At 41.7% G+C, this 18,778-nt stretch overlaps 2 protein-coding genes across 10 annotated transcripts in view; one reads left to right on the top strand and one right to left on the bottom strand.

Moving 5' to 3' along the window:
• The window catches only part of LOC111525784 (leucine-rich repeat-containing protein 37A3-like), a 510,962-nt gene that overhangs the window by 449,271 nt on the left and 42,913 nt on the right, over positions 1 to 18,778 (top strand). The window lies entirely within an intron of this gene.
• Positions 5,254 to 13,555, bottom strand: LOC113219786 (vesicle-fusing ATPase). The gene is made up of 5 exons (XM_031934376.1): positions 12,755 to 13,555; positions 11,048 to 11,161; positions 7,358 to 7,413; positions 6,867 to 6,933; positions 5,254 to 5,509 (listed from the first exon to the last, which is right to left on the bottom strand). Exons 1-4 carry the CDS (start codon positions 12,833 to 12,835, stop codon positions 6,912 to 6,914), a joined length of 273 nt encoding a protein of 90 aa, XP_031790236.1. The 5' UTR covers positions 12,836 to 13,555; the 3' UTR covers positions 5,254 to 5,509; positions 6,867 to 6,911.

Raw genomic sequence — 18,778 nt, 5'->3', positions numbered from 1 at the left:
GGGGTGGCCACTGCCTTAATCCCCTCCTCACCATGTTTTCAACTCCATTTAATGGGAAAATAGGATTTTCTCTATTGAAAATGAAACTTGACTGAAAATGGTCTGTCCCCTGCTCGCTCCACTGTGAGAGCTAAGCCGTAGAAGAGGTAGGTTGGTCGACAAGAAGAAAGGGTGTGCCCTGGGCTGGGGGCTGTCTGGAGCAAGTGTCATTTGAAGTTGGGTTTGGGTTTAGGTAGAAAGGGCCTGCCAGTGGGCATGCTCTGGGGACGGGCACCTTCTCAGACTGCCGCTTCACAGGACCCAGTGGAAGCTCACAGGTTATGCCTTCTCAACAATGAGATACCACAAGTTGGTTTTATGACAACAGACACTCCTTTAGTTTTCAGACCTACCCATAAAATGTCACCTTTGGTTTATTCGGCACATTATTTCAGAGAATGACAAAAATGTTTTTTCTTTCTCTTTCTCCCGATCTACTCAATTAGGAACAAATCTTACCTCACTACAAAGAGAAATAATGAGAACAGGCTGGGTGGGGTGGCTCATGCCTGTAATCCCAGCACTTTGGGAGGCCGAGGTTGGCGGGGGCGGGGGGGGATCACTTGAGGTCAGGAGTTCGAGACCAGCCTGGCCAACATGGTGAAAGCCCGTTTTTACTAAAAATACAAAAATTAGCAGCTGGGCGTGGTGGTGCATGCCTATATCCCAGCTACTCGGGAGGCTGAAGCAGGAGAATCACTTGAACCTGGGAGGCGGAGGTTGCAATGAGCTGAGATCGCACCACTGTACTCCAGCCTGGGCAACAAGGCGAGACTCCATCTCAAAAAAAAAAAAAAAAAAAAAAACAGGAAAATAAAGCTATGAGCCACCTATGGTGGAGGCGGGCTGCTCTGCGCTGCATTCAGACCTCTGACCTGAGGTTAGGGATAGCCACCAGATGTTCATGCATTGTTTTGCCCATGATGTGTCTTCAGCCCCTGAAAAGCTGAACCCACAAAAACTGTTACGCTTCAGCTGTACAACGAATTGGACGCGTACAGGATACAGATCTCCTCTACATCTTACGGTCTGGTCATTTTTTTTTTTTTTTTTTGAGACGGAGTCTCGCTCTGTCCCCGGGCTGGAGTGCAGTGGCCGGATCTCAGCTCACTGCAAACTCCGCCTCCCGGGTTTACGCCATTCTCCTGCCTCAGCCTCCGGAGTAGCTGGGATTACAGGCGCCCGCCACCTCGCCCGGCTAGTTTTTTTTGGTATTTTTTAGTAGAGATAGGGTTTCACAGTATTAGCCAGGATGGTCTCGATCTCCTGACCTCGTGATCCGCCCATCTCGGCCTCCCAAAGTGCTGGGATTACAGGCTTGAGCCACCGCGCCCGGCCCCAGTCTGGTCATTCTTATTTCATTTTGACTTTTTATTTTACTTTTGCATAAAGCTAATGAAGGTTGACTACACCTTTTCTGAAATGCTTGGGACCAGAAATGTTTCAGACTTTGGAAGATTTGCATATATACAATGAGGTATCTTGAGGATGGGACCCAAGTCTAGACACGAAATTAGTTTGTTTCATAGGCACCTTACACACATAGCCTGAAGGTAATTTTATAAAATATTTTTAATAATTTTGTGCATGAAACAGTTTTGACTGCATTTTGAATTTTGATTGCTGTCACACAAGGTCAGGTGTGGAATTTTTCACTTGTGGCATCCTGTCGGTGCTGAAAAGTTTTAGATTTTAGAGCACTTCAGATTTTGGATTTTTAGATTAGGGATGCTCAACCTGAACTTACCTATCCCAGCATTCTGGGTACTTTTTCCTTTGTTTTTTTTTTTTTTGAGATAGGATCTTGCTCTGTTGCCCAGACTGGAATGCAGTGGTGTGATCATGGCTCACTGCAGCCTCAACTTCCTGGGCTCAAGTGACCTCCTACCTCAAGCTCCCATGTAGCTGGGACCATAGGTCATGTGTCACCATGCCCAGCTAATTAAAAAAATTTTTTTTTAGAGATGAGGTCTTGCTATGTTGCTCAGGCTGGTCTTGAACTCCTAGCCTCAAGTGATCCTCCCACCTCGGCCTCTCAAACTGTTGGGATTACAGGCATGAGCCACCCCATCTGGCCAGTCCTTTTTCAATCAATTAAGATTGCCAAATATTTACATGGCCCATATTCATACTAATGAAGACCATTTGTAATCCTATAATTAATCATAGTTTTTAATTTTTTTTTTTTTTTTTTTTTTGAGGCAGAGTCTCACTCTGTCAACCGGGATGGAGTACTGTGGCCGGATCTCAGCTCACTGCAAGCTCCGCCTCCCGGGTTCACGCCATTCTCCTGCCTCAGCCTCCCGAGTATGGGAATACAGGCGCCCGCCACCTCGCCCGGCTAGTTTTTGTATTTTTTAGTAGAGACGGGGTTTCACCGTGTTAGCCAGGATGGTCTCGATCTCCTGACCTCGTGATCCGCCCGTCTCGGCCTCCCAAAGTGCTGGGATTACAGGCTTGAGCCACCGCGCCCGGCAGTTTTTAATTTTTTAAGAGACAAGTGTCTATGTCACTCAGGAGTACAGTGGCATGATCATGACTTAACATGCCTTGACCCCCTGGGCTTAAATGATCCTCCTCGGCCTCCCAAGTAACTAGGACTCAGGCGCACTCCACCACGGTAATTCAAATCTTTTGTAGAGATGGGGTCTTGCTGTGTTGCCCACTGGTCTCAAACTCCTGGGTTCAGGGGGTCCTCCCACCTCAGCCTCCCAAAGTGTTGGGATTACTGGGTGAGCCACCACGCCCCGCCCAATCTTATTTGATGGTTAAGGAGAATACAGTTTATAGCTGTGCTTGAACCTGTAGTTTCCCCCATGTATAAATGCTTATAAACATCTAAACACAAGAGGACGTTGTTTAAAAATCTGAAAGAGACAACATAATGAGAAGATATCTTTCAAAGCAATATTACTTTATGAAGAAAGAAGGGAAGGAAAGCATGTGAGACAGTTCAAGGATGAGGGAATGAAGTACAAAGAAAGGTAGAAGGAAAGAAGGTAGGGAAAAAGCAGAAAAGCAAGGAAACATGATGGCGAGATGATTCTTGGTGTTATCTAATGCTGTCTCCTGTGGTGGCTCTGGACGTAGGGACATGTTCTCGTGTGTGTGGCTGGTCTGCACACGCGAGTGAGGTCAGTGCAGCTAAGCATTGCTGCTACACTGCCACTGTTACTCCCAAAACAGTAAGACAGAAGTTGTGTGGAGTATATGCTGGGAAAATTTCAAACATGATCCTTCCTTGGATCTTTTGTCTTCACCCACTTGGGATGCTTGCCCATCACAGGCACTATCTGCTGCATCTTAATGCCATGGTGCCCGTCCAGCACACACCCTTGTGGGCTCATCTCCAGGACCCAGTCTCAGTACGGCTTGCCAGCTGATGAGAAACTCTAGATTGCTTTGCAATAAATTCTGCAATTTACATGCTTTCTTGAACTCTCATACACACCCTTCCCCAGTCACTTAGACAGATGCCCAAGCTGGAGTGCAGTGGTATGATCTTGGCTCACTGCAACCTCTACCTCCCAGGTTCAAGCAATTCTCCTGCCTCAGCCTCCCAAGTAGCTGAGATTACAGGCATGAGCCACCACGCCCGGCTAATTGTGTATTTTTAATAGAGATGGGGTTTCACCATGTTGGTCAGGCTGGCATCGAACTCCTGACCTCAGGTGATCTGCCTGCCTCGGCCTCCCAAAGCGCTGGGATTACAGGTGTGAGACACCACGCCCGGCTGCCCCCAGTCACTTCTTTAAAGAGGCTATGGACCAAGTTGTCAGGCAAGGAAAATGAAATCCTGCTTTCACCTTCTGTGTTTGGGCTGGAGTGGTTGTTTATAGCTGACTCACTGTTTCAACAAGTCTGTTGATCAGGATTTGATTCTTGTACACACTTCACTCTACTCCATGATTTTGTGACTTGTTGCTGAAACTTTTAAAGGGGAGGCTGCAATTTTTAGGATATGAAAAGACAGCCTTAAAGTAAAAACACATTTCCGACTTTAGCCACAATTATGCAATTTTTCTGTGTGACATTGAAAAAAAAAATGTCCCAGTGAAGATGTACAAATTTAGAAAGGATAAAATAACCTCCTCTTTTGAGGTTTTGATCTCAAAAACATCTTCTGACAAAAAAATAGCCAGTTAACAATTTGCCCATAGATGAAGAAACCTAAGGCAGCAGCTAGCTGGAGTCTCCTTTGCTTCTTCACAGGCCATTCTGTAATCTCATACGCTCTGCTCTACAGCACTGGCTTTGAAGAATATTTGGGCAGCTTCAAGAACCCGCCTTCTCAAGGCTATGCAGGGACCAGGTCGGCCTCAGGGTCCTCCTCCCAGGAACTCCCGTTGTGGAAGTTCTTGAAGCTGGCCTCTTCCCCACAGGGCCTTGTGGATTTTCTGAGCTGCCTCCTGTCCTAACCTGAGCCAATGCTAAGGATCAGGGTTTAGGAGGCTAAGAGATCTAATAGCTCAGAAAAATGTAAAAAACTATGGCGGATACAAAAATGAACCATGTGAAGCAATCTTACTGAGAGCCTTTAAGTTCCTTGGTTTGTACATTTCACAGAAAGGAGTAGCTCTAATTGAGCGACAACTCTTATTACTAACCTTGTTTGTGGCTTAGGTACCTGAGTTTTTTCTTTTTTCTGAGACAAAGTATTGCTCTGTTACCCAGGCTGAGTGCAAGTGGCATGATCTCGGCTCACTGCAACCTACAGTATCAGAAAAAGTTAATATATAACCATCTTTATGCTTTATACTTATCTTACTAAAAAAAAAAAAAATGCCCGGCACGGTGGCTCATGCCTGTAATCCAAGAACAGGGAGGCTGAGGCGGGCGGATCACTTGAAGTCAGGAGTTCAAGACCAGTCTGGCCAACATGGTGAAAACCTATCTCTACTAAAAATGCAAAAAACAGCTGGGTGTGGTGGCACATGCCTGTAATCCCAGCTACTCTGGTTCTGCCTCCAGGTTCAAGTGATTCTCCTGCCTCAGTCTCCTGAGTAGCTGGTATAATATAATATACCATATAGTATATAATATACTAAGGAAAGTAACTATACTTTCTAAATAATTAAGAGATTTTTAAAATAAAAATCATCCCTCACATTATGCTACTTGTAACAAAACAAGGAGAGGTTTCTTTCCTGAGCCCCCCTCCTTCTTCCTCCATTCCTGTCAGCTGTCCATGTGGTTCTATATGAAACACTGGTCTACAGAACATTTTCAAGTATATTTACTCTTTATTGCATTCCTTCATTTGCATTAAACAATATGTATATTTTTCAATATAGTTTTGGACAAAACACAAAGACATTAAGCTCATTTAACAAGAGACATAAGTTAACACAATGTGTGCTGCTTTCATGAGGAGGCAAGAGGCAAGATCTTAGAGGAATCCAGGATACTGACCACCAGGAATCACAGGAGCTCACAATACAATCCACTTCTTTAAAAGCCACAAAATAAGCTAGGGAAGAAAACCCAAAACAAAGAAGATATAACATACAAGTCTCCAAGTAAAGTATATAAATAGCAAGATTTGGAGATGATTTGCTTTCTCACATGGGGACAAATGACAGAAGAGCCACACCCAAGTGCCACTGTGGCCACAAGCCTCATGGGTGGCATGTGGTGTAAGCACCTTAGGATGGCTTCTAATCGCTTGTCCTTGCATTTTAAGCAGCAATGGGGAGAGAGAGGCACGCTCCATGAGTCTCATCACCAAATATGACCTAATTAAATTCCTGCTAAGTCAGTCAGTGATAAGACAGGTCGCCCTCAAAAGGACTCAATGGGTGCTTCCTTTTGGAAGAAGTGTGTGGAGGGCAAAGGAAATGTGTTCAATGTATTGGAGTGGACAATAAAGCACTGAGGGAGAGGACTAGAAAACGATTGATTTTTCTGGAGAATAGTGTTTTATGTAGACACTAGATAGTACAGATGAATTAAAATAAAGGATAAATTCTAAGTAAGTCATTAAGCTAAGGAAAAAGCAGTGATACTAATAAGCCTTAATATTATACTGAGGAATTGACCCACTTGGAGTTGGACACTAATTAGTGCCAAGAGGTTTGTAAATTACTTTAATAACTCCTTTCTGTTTGGGGGTGTATGCTTTTTCCATACCTGTCTTTCACATGTTTTTAACAACATCTACTAAGTGGTAATAATTAGCATATCTCTTACCACAGAGCAAATTAGTTATACTAAGGGGAAGTCACAACCAACACGGTAGTCATCTGACTTTCTATTAAGAAAGATCTTCTGACTGCAACTTGAAAACATCTCTGACAATGATTGAGAACAGCATTTTAGACATTCAATGCCTTGTTTCTTCAGGCAAAGAGAATAACCAGTCTTGTGGGAGACCTTTAACCAAATACCCAGTGACCTTTAGTGTTAGCTCAGGACAGCTGTCAGAGAATCTCTGGCCCATGCCTCGATTTACTAAGCCAGGTTTGGATGTAGAAAGTCTGCCTTCTAATCGGCTAATTGTTATCATGCAACATTCATTACACTGACTGAGAGTTTTCAGGGGTGATGTGCTAGCAGAGAGCCTGAAACGTGTAGTGTCCACAAGTACTGGATGGTTCCCACACAGAGGGACCGAGCAAGAAGGAATCACTTGAGCCTGCATGGGAAGGTAAGCGCAGCATTCTAAACCAAATTTACACCTTCCACAAGACACTAAGCTATCTCAGTACGCATAAGGAAGGGGGTTTTATTGCACTAATCATGCAGAGTGAGCACGTGTTGAAGGTAGAGAACGTTCCACTTAGTCCAGTATCTTGAGTAAGACAGTGAAGATCCCAGGCCATCTTCACCTTGGTCACTTCCCTTGGTCACTGTGGGTTTCAAATAGTTCATTTTCAATCAAAATCAAGGGGGCTACTGCAAAAGAAATACCAAAACACAAAAAACCAGATGAGGGTCTGTAAAAAACTATCAAAAAAAAAAAAAAGTCACTAAAAGCTTCTTAATGGTTATCCTACATTTCCCACTATGCATTTGCTATTAGATGAGCACTTCACAAAAGAAAATGGTCACATCTCCATGCATGTAAAAGCAGGTTCCGATAGATATGTACCATTAAGTTTTTCCTGCATTGTGACAAGGAAGTTTTGCGAAGCAGGACAGGGAGAGCAAACCAACAGTACAACCAACTTCCTTGCTTGGTCTCTCGGACCTACAACACAGCGAAGAATTCAAATAAATGGAAACAAACTTATCTAGGAAAGCAACTCTTACAATAGGCACAGGGATTTAACAGGGTGGTAAGTTTGGTTGATGGCCATTAAATGTTGTGTGTACTTACGCTCCTTCTTCTCTTAAGAGGGCCAAGAATTTTCTCACACGGTATTCAGGATCCATCTAAATACATCAGAAGAAATGAAGATGGGTTAATGGTACCTTCTAACAACTCTGCACTTGCTTCATGCCAAGGCAATGTTCGGTTTCACACTTCATCAATGCTCCACTAGGTCACTGAATGTGTTACCTGCTCCTTGACCAGCATTCTCACACAAAGCAGATCACATCATTTGGAGGAAGTGAATGGGGTTTTCCAGAACCACGTACACTGGGTTCCAAAAGACCCAAGTCCACTGGCTATCATAAGCACTTGGGCCAGGCGTGCCCTGTGCTGGTACCTGTGAAGCATCACTGTGAGACTGGACAGGGCCATTCATCAGGGTTCAAATGACACCCAATTCATCTGTTGAAGGTATAAAAGTCTACTAAAGTCGCAGCAAAGTAGAAGATACCAAGTTGAGGTTAATTCAACAACTAAAAAATAGCTTATTAACTCTACATAATCAACAATATAGCTTTTCTTAGCTTCAGTATCCGTCATATAGTTTCTTCTTTGTAGTAACAAAGTTGTGCTAAAACTAAAAAAATGAAGAGTACTGCTGATTCCTGAAATAATCTCTAGATGAATCTGGGTCTCCTGTCATGAGTCTAAGAAAAAATGGTGCAACTTTTGTTTCGGGTGCTTGGTTCAGGTGGTTATTACTAACTATCTGTACTGGTTTTCATTTTCTATTCATATTTATACTAACTTGTTAATATACTTTATTCTCGTAGGCCCACAGGAGATACGAAGTTATACAGAAAACAATCATTAAAAACATCTTTAATTCCTGAAGATGAATTTTCATTGTAAGAAACACACCTAACTTTTAAAATATGTTTCAGAGCAGGAGTCTGTTTCCCAAGAGGGAACTCCCTGCCCTCCAGGAATAACTTTCAAATGCTCAGTGCAGCTGTGGGTAGATGTGCAATTGGACTCCCCCTCCAACCACGGATTTTTTTTTCCTTTTTTTTTTTTTTTTTTTTTTAAGATTTCTTCTATCTCAGAAAAACACTGAACAGAAGTTTCAAATGTATCAAAGGTAAGAGGTCAGACTACAAAGGACTAAGAAAAAGTGTGAATAGCTAACAAAAGAAACATTTTTCCTCTTTGGGAATAGAATTACATATGAATCAATTGTCAAGTTCTTAAAAAAAAAAAAAAAAAGGAACTGGCTGAAGCACAGTTGTAGTTGGTACTTGCAGTTCTTTGCCCATTAAATATATTTAATATATATGAGCAACAACTTACTGACTTGCCTGTAGCTATGGAATTAAAAGTCAGGAGAAAGGGAGGAAAAAAGTAATCTAGATAAATGACTTTATTCCCTCAGGTGACATCCAGTCAGAGCAGATCCTCAGCTCTGTGCAAGTTTTAACAGAATCGCGTGTAGTGAACAGAGAGGTAACATGACTTATATTCTGCAAAACTACATGCCTCTTCACTTAGGCTCAGCCTCTCTAAGGCAGATCTAAAGAGAATTCACTCAGCTGCACGAAATCCATTTGACATGAAGGGGTTCAAACTCAGAGGCCTATGAAATGTCAGTCGCTGCAGATTAGGCCTGAGTGCCCCACTCTCACTCTCTACCCCACATGCATAAGAAGCATTAACTTGATCACTGACCTGCAGGCATCAAAGGAAGGGAAAGGGATGAGGGCTGGGGAAAAAAATCCACATAGTTTCTTCTATGCAATTATTGAAAAAAAAATTAAACTGAAACTTAAAAAAAAAAAAAAGAGCTGACAATCTGACAGATTTATCTTTTTTTCAAGGAAAGAGCCAATACACCTGTATTTGCACCTTTACCAAGAATAAGTCTAAACAAAGTGGTTAGTCTGTAACTTTAATTTATGGTTCATAATGGAAAATAAATTAATTGACTTAAAAATAGTCCATCTGAAAGCTTAGTAGATTAGATTTCTGAAAGCCACAAAAATTTTATTTTCAGATAAATTTACCAGAAAAGATTAAAAAGCATTCACTTCATGTTTCCAATGTGTTATTGGTCTAAGAGCCTATTTCAGATGTAACTGAAACAGAAACTTCACCTCTGCCACTCACTGCCCATACTAGCAGAATGGCAGGACCATCAGTAAGTAACACATGATGCCTAGAATACAGTCACTCTGTCCACCTAGGACCAGAATGAATTTATAGTTATTCATCCAACAAAAGTTTACTGACCGGGTGCAGTGGCTCACGCCTGTAATCCCAGCACTTTGGGAAGCCGAGGTGGGCAGATCACCTGAGGTCAGGAGATCAAGACCAGCTTGGCCAACATGGTGAAGCCCATCTCTACTAAAAATACAAAAAATTAGCTGGGCGTGATGATGGGCGCCTGTAATCCCAGCTACTCAGGAGGCTGAGGCAGGAGAATCCCTTGAACCCGGGAGGTGGAAGTTGCAGTGAGCCGAGATCATGCCACTGCACTCAAGCCTGGGTAACAGAACGAGACTGTCTCAAAAGAAAAAAAAAAAAAAAAGAAGTTACTGAGGGCCAGGCATGGTGGTGCATGCCTGTAATCCCAGCACTCTGGGAGGCTGAGGCAGATGGATCACTTGAGCTCAGGAGTTCAACACCAGCATGGGCAACATAGTGAACCACGTCTCTACAAAAAAATACAAAAATTAGTTGAGTATGGTAGCACATGCTGGTAGTCCCAGCTTGGGAGGCTGAGATAGGAGGATTGCTTGAGCCTGGGAGGTCAAAACTGCAGTAAGCCGTGATCATGGCACTGCATTCCAGGCTGGGAGACAGAGCGAGACACTGTCTCAGAATAATAATAATAATAATAATAATAATAATAATAATAGTAATAAAAGTTTACTAAGCACCTTCATATGTGTTGGCTCTGTTCCAGGGGCTTTGGACTCAACAGTAAGAGCCAAGGTCTCTGAATTCATAGGGCTTGATAGGGAGATATTTATCAGCTAACTAGTATGTCAGATAAGGACAAGAAGACACAGGATGGGAATATGGAAGGGTGGAGTTCTAAAAAGAGGAAAGGTAAGTTGCCAGGAGATATGAGAAAGTCCCAAAGAAGTTTCATCTGTCTTTGTGCAGGCAGCAGCCTGGGGCTTAGTTTTCTTCATGATTCTGGATGCTTCAACTCTATAGTAGTTTGCATGAAATTTCTAGGAGCCCAGCCAGGGACAAATATACAGATCCCAGGCCTAGACTGCACAACATAATTAACTTGTCCCTTAAAACAGTCTCCCAGACACCATTTGGTGTATGTGCGGTCGCCTACTGACTTGAGGTGCAACACCATCCTTTCTCCATCAATATCAATAACCTGGCGAAGTGATCTTGGATAATTCACTGACAGCCTGTGGCACACACAGTATCCTCATCTCCAAAATGAGGGGGCAGCAGAACAACTGCTCTCTGAAGTCTTTTCTAGTTCTAAGATCTAGTGGCTCCCTAAATTAAAACTAACTTTACAATCTTTCCTTCCATTTTTGAATTTTAAGAAGTTGAAAAGTATTGATAAGTGGTCAATCGCAGAAGCAGGCTACCAAATTAAGTTTGGAAATAATATAAGAAAATCAAAACTTTAATTAAAACCCTTGGCAAAGGAAATACTGGACCCTCTTGGTGTGTCCTGAAGCTTTGTTCTGTCTGAGTCATATGGAGAAGGAAGTCCCTTACCTGTAGGGACATCTCGATCAACATGAGTAACTTCTTGATTCCTATCCAGACCTTCTTCCCTTTGACTTGCTGAGAAATTGTGGTGCGTTCCTTATCCTTGAAGTTGCCCAAAAGCTACAAAAACAATAAACAATAATCAAAGCACTTTTACAGTGAACACATCAACACTGGTTAATTCTATTTACCTTTAAAAGAAGAGTGATAAGAATTACCTAACTGTTCAAGTTGATAGAATTGTCTTCTACTTTAAAATCCAGTCTGACCTTCCTAAACCCATTAGGTGCAATCAGGAACGTGAAAACTGGTATCCTAAACCCCATTTTCTTATGGACCTCCATATGACTTATATTTGCTGGGAAAAAAATAGCTCCAATCCATAATAAATATAAATTAAAAATTTTAACATTCTTTTCTAGGAACAATCTGTATGTGTCAAAGCACACTACCTTTAATTGTCTTACCTAGTTCCTGCACAAAACCTGCCTACATGGGTAACCTGAAACATTTATCATATAGATACGTTTCTATTTTGTTGGGGGCTTTGAGGACTTTAAGAAGCTTTACTGACTCTACCACTGCTGAACAACTCAGTAGGTAACATTTTCCAATAGAGCTCACCAAGTCACTTGTGAATATTGATATTAAAAGTTAAATGAAGAACATTCTTTAAAAATGACTGTCATTTTCAAAAAATTAAGAAAACATTTCTATTTCTAAACTTGTTAATAAAGTTCCTTTTACTTCTGTAGTTTTTGACATTTCTAAGGCTTTAATCATCGTTCCAATTTATTAAATGCAAGGAAATGTGCTAAAAGCCATTATGAATGGTTAATTTTTCTATACAGTGATTACCTTACCCCCACACTGCCACCCATTCAAGTTTCTGGTCCAAGTAATCTATATGCATCACTCATGCTGGATACAGAGCAATTAATTCCTGGCAGTTTGTAGCTGCCTACATTGAGGAATGGGAAATTAATTCACTGTCATGTATACTCATCTTTCTCCTCTAATTCCTGAAAACAACTGGAGGTACAGGTTGAGTATCCCTAATCCAAAAATCTGAAATCTAAAATGCTCCAAAATCGGAAACTTTTTGAGTGCCAACATGACATTCAAAGGAAATACTCACTGAAGCATTTCAGATTTCCAGATTAGAGATGCTCAACCTAAATATAATGCAGTATTCCAAAATCTGAAAAAATCTGAAATCTGAAACAATCTGAAATCTGAAACACTTCTGGTCCTAGGCGTTTTTTGTTGTTAGACGGCCTTGCTCTCTCGCCCAGACTGGAGTGCAGTGGCACAGTCTTGGCTCACTGCAAGCTCCGCCTCCCAGGTTCAAGCAATTCTCCTGCTTCAGCCTCCTGAGTAGCTGGGACTACAGGCGCCCGCCACCATGCCCGGCTTATTTTTGTATTTTTAGTAGAGATAGGGTTTCACCATGTTGGCCAGGCTAGTCTCGAACTTCTGACCTCAAGTGATCCACCTGCCCTGGCCTCCCAAAGTGCTGGGATTACAGGCATGAGCCACCGTGCCTGGCCTAGTCCCAGGCATTTTGGATAAGGGATACACAACCTGTAATATCCCCGGGCCCCATGTTCTGGATTAGCATAAAAACGAAACACCAGGTATAATGTGGTACCACTTATTTCAGCCTCAATTCCTTTCTTAAAAACAGTGTGCAATCCATTGACTCATTTTCACCTCCAAAGCTTCCAACAGCTGCTCTCCTGTGGCAATGTTGGGCACGTGGATGGTGGTGCTGAAAGCATTAAGCATTTCCATCTCCTGAAGGACATCTTTGCGGCTAGTGGTCCCAATGATAAGAAGCTTGCGGCCCTGATCATAGGGAGAAAATGTGTTAAAATGTACATAAGACTAATTAGGAAACTAGAGTAAGCTTGAACACAATTTGCAAAAGCCATTGATTTAATCTTACAAATGCAAATGACTGGCAAAAGAGAAGAAAACAATTCAGGATTTTCCTGAAAATCCTGAAAAAGGTACCAACATGATTCAGAAAGTGGCAACATGTGAACAGCTCCTTCTCATTCACATCAATAAAACAATGGATTAGTAAATCAGGTAGATACACAAACCAAATGGAAAGATACTGACATGTATGTATGTAATTCCTTCCTTAGAGCCAACATGGCACACGTATGGTGGGAAATGGGGAAAAAAGATGAAATGAATAAAAAGTATGTGGCGCTGGCTTTACAAGGCTTTAGTACACTTTTTAGAAGGAGCAGGGTAATAATAGTTTACATTTATGCAACACTGAACTGTAAAAGGCATGGGCTAAAGTGCTTTCCATAATTGTCACATTTAATATTTTTCATTTTTACTTTTAACCCTGAAATATTTAAAAAAAAAGTTTAAAAACTATGCCAGGCTTTTGCTACCATTCTCAGTTCCCTTTCTTCAAAGGCAACCATTTTCAATTCTCTTAGCTTTTCTTCTTATATTTACTTCCTTATCTTTAAATAATAAGGTTACATTACTAGTTTTAGATTTCTGTTTTCAGCTTTATGTTTTTTTTTTTTTTTTTGAGATGGAGTCTCGCTCTGCTGCCCAGGCTGGAGTGCAGTGGTGCGATCTTGGCTCACTGCAAGCTCCGCCTCCCGGGTTCACGCCATTCTCTCGCCTCAGCCTCCCGAGTAGCTGGGACCACAGGCGCCCGCCACCACGCCCAGCTAATTTTTTGTATTTTTTTTTAGTAGAGATGGGGTTTCACCATGTTAGCCAGGATGGTCTCCACCTCCTGACCTCATGATCTGCCCACCTCGGCCTCCCAAAGTGCTGGGATTACAGGCGTGAGCCACCGTGCCCGGCCTGTTTTCAGCTTTAAATTCCTACCATAGAAGATGAGGATTTGTTATTAATTTTGCACTACCTCCCTCCCCCACCACATGCCCCTTTTTACGTCCTTCCAATATAGTTATTTCAGTCTTTAGTTAAATCTATATTCAGTATTTATTATGTTTATACAAATGTGGTTTACAGTTAGGCCACGCAGAGTACTATTAAATTTTCCTTTCTTGGACAACATTTTGTTTTACTGGAGTTAATTGCCTTTTTCCCCTTCGCTTAGTTTACCAGGTGCTTACCACAAGTTTGTCTCTAAACACAATCACAAGTCTCCTTTCAGTATATTCAAACACATTACATAGTTTAAAGTTGTGTTCTTGAAGAAATTCCCCTCCAGGAGTCCTCTGTGTTCACAGTTCAATCTGAAGTGGTGACTCTCTAGGCCTGGGGCACTGCTGAAGTTCTGGAGCGTTCCTCTCTCCTCTGTTAGATTCCCTGTATCCTAGCCTTCCTTTTCCTCATCTAGCCCCTTGTCTGTGCTGCATATACCCAAAAGCTTCCTGAGAAAGAGTGAAAGGGAGGTAAATTTTTTATTTTTTTTTGAGACGGAGTCTCGCTCTGCGGCCCAGGCTGGAGTGCAGTGGCCGGATCTCAGCTCACTGCAAGCTCCGCCTCCCGGGTTTACACCATTCTCCTGCCTCAGCCTCCCGAGTAGCTGGGACTACAGGCACCTGCCACCTCGCCCTGCTAGTTTTTTGTATTTTTTAGTAGAGACGGGGTTTCACTGGGTTAGCCAGGATGGTCTCGATCTCCTGACCTCATGATCCGCAAGTCTCGGCCTCCCAAAGTGCTGGGATTACAGGCTTGAACCACTGCGCCCAGCCGGTAAAATTTTAAAGACCTTGCATGTCTGGAAATACCTTTATTCTAGCCTTCATATTATATCCTTTGTCTTAATAGTTTGTCTAGCAGTAAAAAATAAGGTTAGAAGCTGGGTGCGCTGGCTCATGCCTGTGATTCCAATGCTGTGGGAGGCCGCGGCAGGTGATCACCTGAGGTCAGGAGTTTGAGACCAGCCTGACCAACATGGTGAAACCCCATCTCTACTAAAAATACAAAATTAGCTGTCCTGTAATCCCAGCTACTTGGGAGCCTGAGGTAGGAGAATGCTTGAACTCAAGAATCAGAGGTTGCAGTGAGCCGAGATCACACCACTGCACTTCAGCCTGGGCAACAAGAACGAAACTATCTCAAAAAATAAATAAATAAAAAGGTTAGAAATAATTTTTTTCTTGCAATTTTGAAGGCACTGAAGGCTAAAAGACAAATGCTATCTGATCTTTGATCTTTTGTTTCTAACCTTTTTAATACAAAACTTTCAGAATCTTTTCTTCATCCCTATGTTCTGCAATTTGAAAACTGCATATCCTAAGGTGGTTCTTTCTATACTCATTTTGTTGGCACTGGATACCTTCTTTCTAAACTGGAAATTCCAATCATTTAATTCTAGGAAATATGTCTCCTGGAGACTTCCTCCCATTCATTTTCTCTGTATCACCCACTGGGAACCTCTTAGTTGGATATTGATCCTCTAGGACTAATCTTCTAATTTTCTTATTTTTTTACTCTTAGTTTTTATTTCTTTCTCTTTCTAATACTTTTCAGGTTAGTATCAACTTTGTCTTCCAACCTTTAAACTAACTTATTTTTCAGTTCTAAGAGCTCTTCTTGTTTTCTGAATGTTTTCTTTTTAAATTGCATCCTGTGCAATTAAAATACAATATCTTGTTTTAGATCTCTGAGGCCAGTGGCTCACACCTGTAATCCCAGCACTTTGGGAGGCCCAGATGGACAGATCGCTTGAGCCCAGGAGTTTCAGACCTGTATGGGTAATATGGTGAAACCTCGTCTTGACAAAAATACCAAAATTAGCCAGGTGTGGTGGCAAATGCCTGTAGTCCCAGCTACTTGGGAGCCTGAGGTGAGAAGATTGCTTGAGCCCAGGAGGCTGAGGCTGGAGTGAGCCGAGATGGCACCACTGCACTCCTGCCTGGGTGACAAAGTGAGACTCCATCTCAAAAAACAAACCTGTGAATATTATAGAATGCAAAAATGATATTTTCTTCTGTTCTTTGTTTTGTCTGTTTCCTATGACTTGCCCCTTTTTCCAATTTGTTTACAGGAGGCTTTCCTCAAAGTGTCTGGTGATTGCTGGATAGCTATTCATATTTAAGAGCTAAACTATGGGCCGGGCGTGGTGGCTCACACCTGTAATCCCAGCACTTTGGGAGGCCGAGGCGGGCAGATCACAAGGTCAGGAGATGGAGACCGTCCTGGCTAACAGGGTGAAACCCCGTCTCTACTAAAAATACAAAAAAAATTAGCCAGGCATGGTGGCAGGCGCCTATAGTCCCAGCTACTCGAGAGGCTGAGGCAGCAGAATGGCATGAACCCAGTGAGCCGAGATCGTGCCACTGCACTCCAGCTTGGGCGACAGAGTGAGACTCTGTCTCAAAAAAAAAAAAAAGAGCTAAACTATGACTGGAAATTCTGTGTCCAGGAGCTTCACTGTAGGATGATTAGGTAAGACTTGGCTGACTACTGGGGATCCCTCAAAGGTCAGTATGTGTACATTCTTCCCAGAGAATAATCTTCCAGTCTCCTTCCCAAAGACTATAAAGTATAAAGCCTCGTTGCCAGCATACTGGAGTCAACAGGGTAATATTTCTGGGTATCTCGCCATTTAATAGGGAGAACTCCGCTTAATCCTCTTTTGCAGTATGGCACCTCTCCAGATCAGTCTCTCAATTAATGTTCATTATACTCATGAAAATGCAGTACTAGTACTATCCCCATTTTACTGACGAAGCTATTGAGTCTCACAGATATAAGTCATTTGTGTTCAAGGTAAATAACCAATACATGATGGAGCCAAGACTGGAAACTGGATCCAGACCCAAATCATATACTGCCTCTCTTTACAAAGAAAAACACATTACTAAAAAAGTTTACTTGGAAAATGGAAGAGGAATAAGTTTTAAACCTATATCACTAGATTTATAATATACACTTAGTCCATAGATAATTCTTCAGTAAAGACTAATCATTGAACTTATACACAGATCTTAGAAATTCAGAACATTAAAATAAATGTGCTATCGGGAAAAGATTTTAAGAAACCAAAACAATTTCAATTTGGGTTTGGTAAACATTATACCACTACTGTCAATAAGACACGTCAGCCTTTCTCAATGTTACTCATTGTTTTTATCCACCTGCTGTGCCAAGAATGGGCAATGTACCACCACAAGCCAATGCAGATCAAAGGAACAAAGCTGAGACCCTCTGGTACAATTAGCCATTAGCTTAACAGATGACTGTGCAAAGAATATGAGATAGAAGTACACCTGTGAGTATTCAGATTAAAGGGTAATCATTATTATCATTTGAGGAACCAAGTAGGCAAAAATCAAATGCTTATTATCAGACATTTACCAAGTTCCTAGATGAATATGCAACAGACCTTTCACAGAAAGATACAAAAGAGATAATTATAATACAATATGGAAAGGTGGAGGTATTATGCACAAGGATGTCAGGTAGAGGGAAGAAACACGTGGCAGAGAAAGCTTTTTCTGGAGGAGATGATACATGAGTTGAGTCTTAAGGAATTAGTAGGTTGATTAGGAAGATGAAGGGGAAGGACATTCTAAGACAGAGGAACAGAAATACGTAAGTCCAAGGGCAAAATAACAACAAAAGTTGGGGTGTTGCAGTAATTGCAATCGAGTAAAGACATACGTTTTTACTATAGCAAAAAGTGGCGCTTTTATACTTATTTTTTTAACACTAAATTCCAATTGCAAACTTGGGAACACAGTCCTAAAGACTAACAGATGCCAAAGGCCACACATGCCGATACCTCAGTATGATTAAAGGTAACTGTTACTTCTCTTTTTCCTTAGCTTTTTAATGTCCCATAGTCCATAATGCAAACTTCCTCATCTTGCTCCTCTCTCACAAAGGACAATGCTGGCCCTAGAAGAGTGGCACTGAGGAAGAAGCTTCTTACTCATTCCAGAAAGCCGGACTTTTAAAATCACTGCCAGTTTCCTCATGAGATGTTCTTACATTAACAGTGACTATGCTCTTCAAAGTGCTGAAAGATTGGGAAATGTACAGCAACTTATAATGGAGACGCTAATTTATGTTTTGCTTTTCTTCTTGTTTAACAAGACTCCAAACACTGCAAAGAGGTCATGACCCAGGCAAGTTCGGGTCTTGACTTGTAAAGCACCATCTTTAAGAAAACATTGAAAAACATTACCAAATTATTAAGTTGTGCCGGTCCATTTTGTGTATTAATTAGTGGTAATGCTCGTAAGGAAGCTTTATGATGAAAAACAGCTCCGAATGTATTAATGTGATAAATTGCAAGGGATTCATCTGAAGAGAAATGCTGCCAGCAGCATGAAATGGGGATGCAGCGTTAAAAATAAAAGTGGTGCTCATCCCAAGAGGGGACCTCCACCTTACTAATGTGTGGCCACCAGCCTTAATGTCCACAGTGCCCAAACATGCCCCTTGACGGAAAGCAAAAAAAGCAGAGTGATAACCTATTTGGGAAAAAAGAAATTGCTCCCAGCATACTCTTTGCTGAGATCTGCTAGTCCTGATGCTACAAAGAAAGAGCCTAAGTAAAATGACTATCTGCCAATCGGATTATGATAAACATTGTTCCGAGGTTAAATAAGTATTAGTTAACTAATTCTTAGTACCATAAGCAGCAACTCAGGTGAAAACATTTCCATGAAAAAGGCAGGGCTCAGTCAGGTGTTGATCCTTCAAAAAAACACTTCTTTACATGATGAAGAATGAGAGAGTACTAAGCAGCATCTAAGCCTTTTGCCACACAAA

This window comes from Piliocolobus tephrosceles, chromosome 16 (assembly GCF_002776525.5).
Source record: "Piliocolobus tephrosceles isolate RC106 chromosome 16, ASM277652v3, whole genome shotgun sequence".
Lineage (NCBI taxonomy): Eukaryota > Metazoa > Chordata > Mammalia > Primates > Cercopithecidae > Piliocolobus > Piliocolobus tephrosceles.
This window is presented reverse-complemented; position numbering and strand designations above follow the sequence as displayed.

Coding starts and splice junctions, on each gene's coding strand:
- LOC113219786 (XM_031934376.1), bottom strand. CDS start 12,835: ATGGAAATGCTTAATGCTTTCAGCACCACCATCCACGTGCCCAACATT. Junction 11,162..12,754: donor AGCTGTTGGAAGCTTTGGAG/GTGAAAATGAGT, acceptor TTGTTTTTGTAG/CTTTTGGGCAACTTCAAGGA. Junction 6,934..7,357: donor CTCTTAAGAGAAGAAGGAGC/GTAAGTACACAC, acceptor TTTCTTTTGCAG/TAGCCCCCTTGATTTTGATT.